General features: G+C 42.4%; 1 protein-coding gene across 1 annotated transcript; it reads left to right on the top strand.

Annotated features, from left to right (window-relative positions):
• The first annotated feature begins 7343 nt into the window (after positions 1 to 7343).
• LOC116324552 (sulfated surface glycoprotein 185-like) lies at positions 7344 to 8990 on the top strand. Its single transcript, XM_039616870.1, has 2 exons — positions 7344 to 7436; positions 7918 to 8990. Exons 1-2 carry the CDS (start codon positions 7382 to 7384, stop codon positions 8487 to 8489), a joined length of 627 nt encoding a protein of 208 aa, XP_039472804.1. The 5' UTR covers positions 7344 to 7381; the 3' UTR covers positions 8490 to 8990.
• Positions 8991 to 9348: the final 358 nt, after the last annotated feature.

Raw genomic sequence — 9348 nt, 5'->3', positions numbered from 1 at the left:
TGACTGCATATAATTCATATCATTTTCATTCTCATCAAACCAATGAACCCATGTGCCCTATAGATGGGGGAGTTGTCATTCTGGCAAAGAGGACTGCCATCGTGATAGAAACTTTTAATGATAGGACAATAATGATCGCTCAGAAAAACTTTGTACAGATTTGTAATGACACGTTCCTCTCGGGGGGCAAACCATGCCAGTAAAATGTCTAGTTCAGCACAATAGAGCCACCAAATCCTTTCACTGCAGAGGCCACGGCGTCAGGTGTTTCTTTGATGTGTCACCAAGAGCCTAGTTGGGTAACAACTGCCATTATCGTGTCCCGTGTTTTTTTAATCAGGTACTAACTAAATGCTGATATTAACTCTAATAAATAAGTATTAATGGGCCATTTTAACTATAGTAGCCACCGCAGGTACTCCTGTACAGTCACACCTTACTAGAAACCACTTTAAGCTGATGTGAGCTTTGGGAACCAGCCTGAACCATTGATATACAAGGCAGGACGGATCCATGCTTTCATGCCGATTACACCAAATTCTGGGACTCATCAAACTAGCCAATGTTTTTCCAGTCTTCTGTGGTCCAATTTTGTTGAGCCTGTGCTTTAAGGCTGTGTTGTGCATTCAGACATGCTCTTCTGCATACCTTAGTTATGACGAGTGGTTATGCTGTTGCTGTGCTTAAGCTCAAAGCAGTCTGGCCAATCTCCTCGGGCATTTTCCCCCAGTGAAGTGCTGCTCGCTGGATATATCTCTTTAAAAGTCAACAGAGAGTAAAGAGCAATATAGAGCTGCTGATATCTCTAGAATCCCTGTTTGTTCTTATTCTGTAATAAATTCAAGTCTATTAACCCCACCCTTTATAAATAGATTTATTATAAAGGGTATACTACAGTGTTTTTAAAGTTTTATATTGCATGTTGGTAATCATGCTTAGTTTATCCATTTTGAGGAATCTATAATGATCTATTCCAGTGTTCCTATGCAAACAAATATCTCTCAACAGCGAATTATTCAAATTTGTTGAATTTGATTTTCATGCCATCCATTAATGACAGAACTGGAAAAAACATGCGACTGAGCGTTTTCTGTGTCTCTGCTGGTCTAAAGGAGCTCAGCAGTGAGCTGTAAATGTGTCTGTGAGTGCTGTCGTTAGAATGGGATTCACCTTGGCCATCTGGAGACTTGGGCTCTAATCTGTCCCTCTAATTATCAGTAATCTGAACAGTCAGGATTGGTCTTAGTGCTGCAGCCCAGGATAGGGTTGGACTTTGCTGAAAGCAGGCAGGAGGAAAGAGGAAGCAGGTGGCACAGTAGCTGCAGGAGCTGAGGGGTGCCAGGATAGACTTTAGGGTGCTTAAGCAGGCTGGTTATGCCCTGTGGGAGCCAGGTAGCAGCTCAGGGTTTTGAAAGGAAAGCGAAGATAAAGAGGAGGCACGTGAGGCAGGTGAATCAGCAGACGCTCGGACTGAATACGTGCGAGCCTGCAGAAATAAGAAAAATGTTCTGGTCTTTTCTAAATGCAGTGAAACACCATATCTGTTAGTCATTTAGTGTTTGTAAATTTGTTCCAAACTTTTCCCACTATTTCACCCTCTCTTTCCTCTGACCTTTACTCCCCTTTTTAAGTTTTCTTACATAGCAGCAACTCTCTGGTCTCCAGCTGTTTACATCAGGCATTTCCTCCACATTATGCAGATTGACAGATTTGTAATTGCTCAGAGACTTGTGAGCGCACTCCAGTGATTTTGACATAGGCAGCTCTGTTTATGCCCCAGCAAGTAAAGTTGATGTGAAGAATAGAATATTACTATGTCTGATTACACCCCCGTATGTATTTGCTTGTCGTCAATCAGAGATAAAAAGGACAATGAAAGAGGGGACTGTAGGAGGCGACGCTCGCACTGTCATTAGGCACCATGCAGATCGTTTGACAAAGCAGAGATGGAAATCTGAGCTGAATACGAGGTAATTAGATATGGAACATGCTGCAATTGGCAAAACTATGTAGCGTGCAGTTTCCTTTGAAACAGCAGGATACAGCCATATGTACATCTCCACAAAGGATAAAATGCTCCTCTCAGTCTGAGAGACATTACTATGCATTTGTGCAGCTCTGGCTCCTGCACATCATTGTGGCGTTTCCATGGAGATGATGATGTCCTCTTGTTTGCCAGTCTCTCCATCCTCAGGCCACGACACCTGTCAGCGGTCGCAGTGAATTTTAATAAGTACCCGCAGGCTGATTGACCCGGTCGTGTTTAAGCCAATTCAGTGGCTGCTGATACGCATCTTTGTTCTACACTCATCTACTGTTTTTGGGATTTCAATTAAATTTTTATTAATTGACCTTGTGTGAGTAGCAGATATATTTTGACGAAACATCCAAGCACAACAAAGCATTTAGGGACTTTAAAGCCAGTGCAATATGAAAATTTTTCCTCTTCTTTTCAACAAACTAACATATCGTAAACATTTGTAGGCTACTAACAGACACTGTAAAAGATGGCTGCAGCCACTAAGACATCACCTGCTGTTTAAAAGCCTCATATTGAACATTGTCTCCATCACCATTTTGTTGTTATGAAACTAAACTTGATGAGGGTAGAGCACTTCTCACTGTGAAACCAAGAAAAGTGCACATGTTCCAGGTTCAATATTGCAACTTGCAAATGACGTTGTCTGAGCATTCCGTTAGCATTAGCCAAGAAGTTAGCTAATGCTTTTATAAATTGTCACTAGCAAAGTAACCTAAATTTGGCCTGACTTGATAAAATATTCATTATATTGTATAAATTAATCAAGAAAACACTTGAAATGCTTACTATTTCTTCTAGAAGATAGTTTCATATAAACATCGCAACGCTATGACATCACAACAATGTTGACATGGACAAACATTATGATGATGCAGGAACAACACCAGCACAGGGATATCAGAGCTTCAGATCAGAGTGTATATAGATCTTATCTTATATAATTTGTAAAACAGACATAACGCTTTATTCAGCATGATTTCAAACTTTTTTTCTATAAAAAAAAGTAGTAGTCCCTTGCTGGCCATTGAAAAGAAAACACGTTTGAGGCACACCAGCATTGGCTTAGTTTAGTCCATCTATCATGCTGTCTATGTACAGCATTAGCAGTTTCAGACGTTTGTCCCTCGAATATTTAACTTATAAAATTATTCAATTAAGTGAACTTTTAGTAGCATGGAAATTTGAGGTTTAGCTTGCTAATGATTCCCTCTAGCCATTACTTCCCAGCTTTGTTATGGCAACATCTGTGCGCTTCAGCTTCAGGGCACAATTCTAGCAAAGACCTGACACAGGGCCTGAGAGATCATCAGTTGATCCATCAACTGATCAAAGCTTCATCAGAAATGGTCTCAGTGGCAGGGTGCCTGTCAAGAAGCCATTCTTAAAGAAGGGAAGCTAGGAGAAAAGGCTGAGCTATGCACACAAGAACTATTGGCCTCCCCAGATCCCAGATTTCAGCGGCAAACATGAAGTCACACAGCAGTCTGTGAACATACTAAAGCCTTGACTTTAGTTTGATGGTGACCTTGGTGTGTTTGGAGCAAAAAGTGAACATTTCAACAAGGAAAGAATTAGCAATAATCAGCTATCGGAGAGCATTATCAGCTAACATTAGCATGTTTGGTTAGCAAAATGTCAACAGAGCCTATATGGCACAGATACCAGCTAATCAGTTCTTACTAACATACTGATAAAAATCCCACAATTTACCTCACCAAAGATGGAACATGGACTTCTTAGAACTGTTAACCACACAGCAAGCCATGCTATTTGTCTGATATTATTGAATTAAAATAGTCCAAAAGGCATTAACATAACAAACAGTGGCAGTGAAGCTAGCTGGCAACACAGCCACCTGTATCATCAGCTACCTGTCGCTCAAAGTGGCCACTAATACTAAAAATTACTACTAATTAAAAAGGATCACGTCCTCTCCTGTTGTTATAAAGTGGGTAAATTAGCCATACAGACTAAAAGCAATTTTTTGCACCACGATGTAAACATATTTATTTCTGCTCAAAAGCTGGGCATTTTATCATGAGGATAGGGAATGATTTGTTCAAGTGGCCATTTGACATTTTATCATTGCCTTTTGTAACCTCTTTATAAGTACACAAGTCAAAGAAAATCCTTTATTTTTATTTCAATTGACTGTTAATATCAACACAGCTTTATTTAAGGCCCTTCAAGCTGTTTCATGGCTTTATTTAGTCTCCGTGTGGGAATAAATGGTGCGCTTTGATTTGACCAAAATGAAAGATCCAGGTGACAGCATTACAAACTGCGGAGGAGACGTTTTGTAAGAGAGAGGTGATAAACCCTGGCAACAGTGACACATTAGAGTTGCTAATAGCAGTAATGATGGCAACGCAGGGATGTGACACACTGAACAGATGGGAAAGGCAAAAAAGGAGGTGGGGTGGGTGATGTGTGCGAAAAAGCTCTAGCTTTTGCATATATCCCTGGAGAAGTGGCCCGGGGAAAGGGTTGAGTGCACTCTCTTGCTGTTCTCCTCCATAAGGCTTAGTGGTGGAGGAGGAAAGCACGGAGCCCTTCCCCCAGTGGATTACTCCTCTGACACTACTAAGCCCCCATACTCCCACGTCCAGGAAGCCCACAAACACATGTATTCATCATGAAGACACTGAATGCACCAAATGCACAAGCACACACAGCGGAGAACATCTTTCTACCCCGCTCCCTCCTCCCCCTACATCCTTTCTTTCCCTCCGTCTTTAGCCGTCCTCCTTTTCATGCCCAGAATAACGACACACACAAACAAACGCATCTGCCCATGCGCAAGCACACCTACACATGCACACACACATACACTTATATATGCATGCCCAGGCACACACAGCTGACACTGACTTGCTCTCGCACACTAGCTTGAGCACTTTCTGTCACACACTCGCATTCAGGTATTCAGAAAGCCAAGGAGCTGGGAGAATATGCCGTGCCGCCTCCGTTTGACACAAGCAGCTTTTGCCGTTATGTAAGGCTGGTTAGCGTAATGATGAGCTCTGCTGAAGGAAACAGTGCAGGCCCTTGTGTGTCATGGTATGTCTGTGAGCATGTCTGTGTGTGTGTATATGTGTGTGTGTGTGAGCACGTGTGTGCTTGTTGCACTGAACATGTTTGAGAGTGCTTAACTGTTCATTTGCATTTTCATGCACTGTACCTGCATGCTTCACAGCCAGTGGAAATGTGAGTGATCACAGGAGTAGGTTTCATTGGTAAATGGAAGGAGACACATTGGGATCTCAGGGTCTTCCCCCAGGAAATTTTGAGCTCCACACACTTCGTTTCTTGCATTCTGATGGATTTTTGCACCCCTTTGCATTTTCTCTGCATCAATTACTGGTAGACTTTTCTTTACTGGGAAATAGCAAAAGTCAGACTCCCAAGGTAACAGTCTAAGTATGCTTTTTTTTTCTTATTTAATATGATCCATGTTGCATCAACACACACACTGGGATCTTGCAGTCATGTGATGGCTAACCATGCGGCGTTAACTTGTCTGTCATTTTAGACATGTGACAATTATGGTATGCACTGGAGCGAGGTATACACAAGAGAGAAGAGGAATGAAAGTCGATGCAAGCAAGAGAAAATACACGTGTGTGAATGAGAGGGAGACACATGGAAATATGAGTATGCAAGGAGCAGAGCTAGTGAAGGTGGAAGAGTTTAAATACCTTGGGTCAATGACCCAAAGCCACAGACAGTGTACTAGAGAGGTGAAGGAGAAGAAGAAGAAGGGCATGGTGGAGACTAGTGTTGGGGCGATTTGTGACACAAGGATAGCAGCAAGAGTGAAAGGGAAGGTTTACAAGGGGGTAGTGAGACATGCTGTGATGTATGATTTGGAGATGGTGAGACAGACAAAAAAACAGGAGGTGGAGCAGGAAGTGGCAGAATTGAAGATGCTAAGATATGCATTGGGAGTGATCGGGATGAACTAAATTAGCAATGAGTACATCAGAGGGACTGTTTGAAGCAGTTTGGAGACAAAGTTGGAGAGGCAAGGCGGCGGAGGCAAGATGGTTCAGACATGTGCAAAAAAGTGATAGAGAATATATTGGACAAAGGTGTTAAGTGCTGAAGATGGAGCTTCCAGGGAGGAGGAAAAGAAAAAGACCTCAGTGGAAGTTCATGGATGTAGTGAAGGTGGACATGCAGAGGGTTGGTATGACACAGGAGGATGATAAACATAGGGTCAGATGGAGGAACATATCTCATCCATCTAAAGAGAGCATCAAATAGATGAAGAAGGCAGTCATGGTGACAAGTGGGTCAAGTGACGGAGGTCACTGTATGTCAGAACCCTATATCGACATTTGTGTTTTCTGCTGAGTAGTATTGTAGCACAGTGTTTAGCTTGCTCCCATGTAATGTGAATGACGGGATAAATGTTTTGCTGATTCAAATGCTTCATACTGTTTAACGTCCAGCCTAAGAAAGAACATAAGATTCAACAAAGTGGATCACATGACAAAACAGTTTGAGAATACATAACAAACATACAATATAGTGAGATTTAGCAATATCTGTGGTCAAAATGTGGGATTAGTATAAAAGTGAAGACACATTTTTAAGCGCATTCACTTTAAGGTAGACGCAGGTGTTTTCTGTGATTTCACAAGCAAATCAGAGAGTGTGTGCCATCATGTACGCAGCAAAAATAAAAGGGCAGGGAGAGGCTGATTGCTTGCTCAGTGGTTTCATTAAAAATAAATAAATAAAGAGAGGGAGAGAGATAGAAGCTGCATTTGAAAATGGTACATTGGTTTTCAAAGACCGTGAGGTACACAATGTACACACACTCTAGTTTTTCCAAGAAGCGCCACAGCAGCAGCAGCATCCTCAGTTCTCACACAGAGATGAGATGAAAAATCAACATACTGTGAAAACAAAAAAGGTTCTTAAGCTTTTGGTCAGGAGGTTTCACGCCATCCGTTCAGCGCCAGTATTTATCTTCACAGATAAACAGTCATGCAACCAAAGGTAATTTAAAATTGAAAAATGCAGTGAAACTGCCCTCCACTCTCCTCATCTCTCACGCTGAGCTCCATTCTGTGCTAATTACTGCCTCCATAATGCTCCTACATGCTCTTGTGCCAGCGTGTGTTTACTTTTGTACTCTTGGAGACAAAAAACTGTAACGCTGAAGACTCAGGTGTTTGTTTCTGTGCCAGCCCCACACTACTGACACACTCTGATAAAGAAGAGGGCGTAAAAAAAGAAAGAAAGAAAAGCAGGTGAAATGAAATCAAATTTTTGTGGAAAGCTCCCCGGGTGGCCTAAATGTATTCAAACAGAGCAGACGTCTGAATGTAAATGTGCTTGTTATTCGCATACGTTTCATTTTTATGGGAACACTTGTCGGTGAATGGTAAATGAGAAAAGCAGTACAACTCTGAAGCCTGTAAATCGAATGCAATGCTGGATCCAGAGAGTGATTAGCTTAGCTTATTTTAGCATACAGACTAGAAAGAGGAAAACAGCAAAGCCTGACTGAGTCCAAAGATTGTAATTACGCCTACAGGCACCTTTAAAGCTCCCTAGTTAACCTGTGCTCAAGTCAAATCCAGTACTTATATATAGTGTACATTACTGGCAATCTCACCATGAGTACAGGACTGTGGGGGGTCGCAGTGCCCCCCTGTCTTTCAGGCAAGAACTAGTATTCTGGAATACCCTCCCTATTGATTTTAAGCTAAGCTAATCAGCTGGATCTGTCTGTGTATTTACTGAACATATGTAGCCTATTGTATAGACACAGTAGCAATATTTTTATTTCACTATAAGCACGAAAAGATTTGAAATCAGCATAAATTTAGCTCATAAATATATTTTTTTTCTTTTTTCTGCAGGGAGTTCATCAGATATTTCCAAGGCAATGACCTCTGACCCCCCAGCAGTGACTACCACTGAAGCAGTGACCTCTAAACCCGCTGCCGCACCTACACTGTCAGCCACAGCAGAAACCAGCAGCAGTGGCCGAACCCAAAGCCTTCCTGAAACCAGCACCATCCCAACACTGGACCTCCGAAACCCGCTTCCTCCTCCCCTAACACCTCCCCCACCTCCTCCTCCTGCGCCAGACATACCCGACCTTCCACTGCCATCACCCCCGGTCTTCCCCCTTCCTCTGCCTTCATCCAAACCTTCTTCGTCATCCAGTCCTCCTTCTCCTCCATCGCCGCCTCCCGCTGACAGCCCCCAGCGTCCTACCACGCTCAACCTAAAGACGCTTCCACGTCCCAGTGTCAGGGAGAACGGCTGCCCCCCGCCTGGGCTGGATGAGGATGAGGATGAGAGGAAAATGCTGGAGGAGGATCTGAAGAAATGCATCGAGGACTTTAAAAAGATCCGCATGCCCAAAGTTTTTCCAGATCGCAAGAGGCACTGGCAAAGGGACTTGCTAAAGAAGTACAATGCATAGAGAGCTTTGCTGTGGCATCATAAGGAGCAAACCTGACAAGGACTTTAAAACAATGGCGAGGACATGCTGCTAGCGCCATACTCGGGCTTTATATTTACATCGCTTTGATTCTGACTTTGTGAAGAGTGTCAGCAAAAAACCTCTAATGTAGCTTTTGCATGTCAACAGAAGTGAACTGCTAAAGTATAGTTCTCCAGCTGAGCTTATCTAGCAAACATGCACTACATTTGATGTCTTTACCCAGCATAGAAAACATTCACATCCAGATTGTGAGTCATACTTATGTTTTTCCCACACAAGTATTTTTTTGGGAGGGGGAATATAAAAAATATTTGGACTCATTTTCTTTTCACTCAGTCAAACAATATTAATTGGAGCTTTCTGCCCTTCTCCCTGTACCATGTCCACTGATCAAGCAACTGGAAAATGTAAGCAAAGTTTGAAATTTTTAGCGTTTGACCTTAATGATGCAAAAATAAAAGACAGAAGTGAAATCTCTGGTGCTAATCATCTAAAACGTCTCACCTCATCAATATTAACTGTATGACTTCAAAGCCCTTCTACAGTACTCCTTTCTGCCTCTGATTCAGAAGCTTTGCAATTTCGTTCTTTTTGTGATTACATTATCTTCCAGTCTGCACTGTTGGAACGGGGGGGGGGGGGATCAGAAAGAGAAAGCGGTGTACCAGGAAGGAAGGTGGGTAATTACAGGCAGCTAGAATGTGGAATAATAATGACAATAATGACTACATGAAGCAATGCACAGTACCATCTGTTCCTCTATCTGCTCCACATAAAATGCTCATCCAGCTGCACTAATGAATTACCAGGTGTGTGTGTGTGTGTGTGTGTGTGTGTG

The sequence above is a fragment of the Oreochromis aureus genome, linkage group 2, assembly GCF_013358895.1.
Source record: "Oreochromis aureus strain Israel breed Guangdong linkage group 2, ZZ_aureus, whole genome shotgun sequence".
Taxonomy (NCBI): Eukaryota; Metazoa; Chordata; class Actinopteri; order Cichliformes; family Cichlidae; genus Oreochromis; species Oreochromis aureus.
This window is presented reverse-complemented; position numbering and strand designations above follow the sequence as displayed.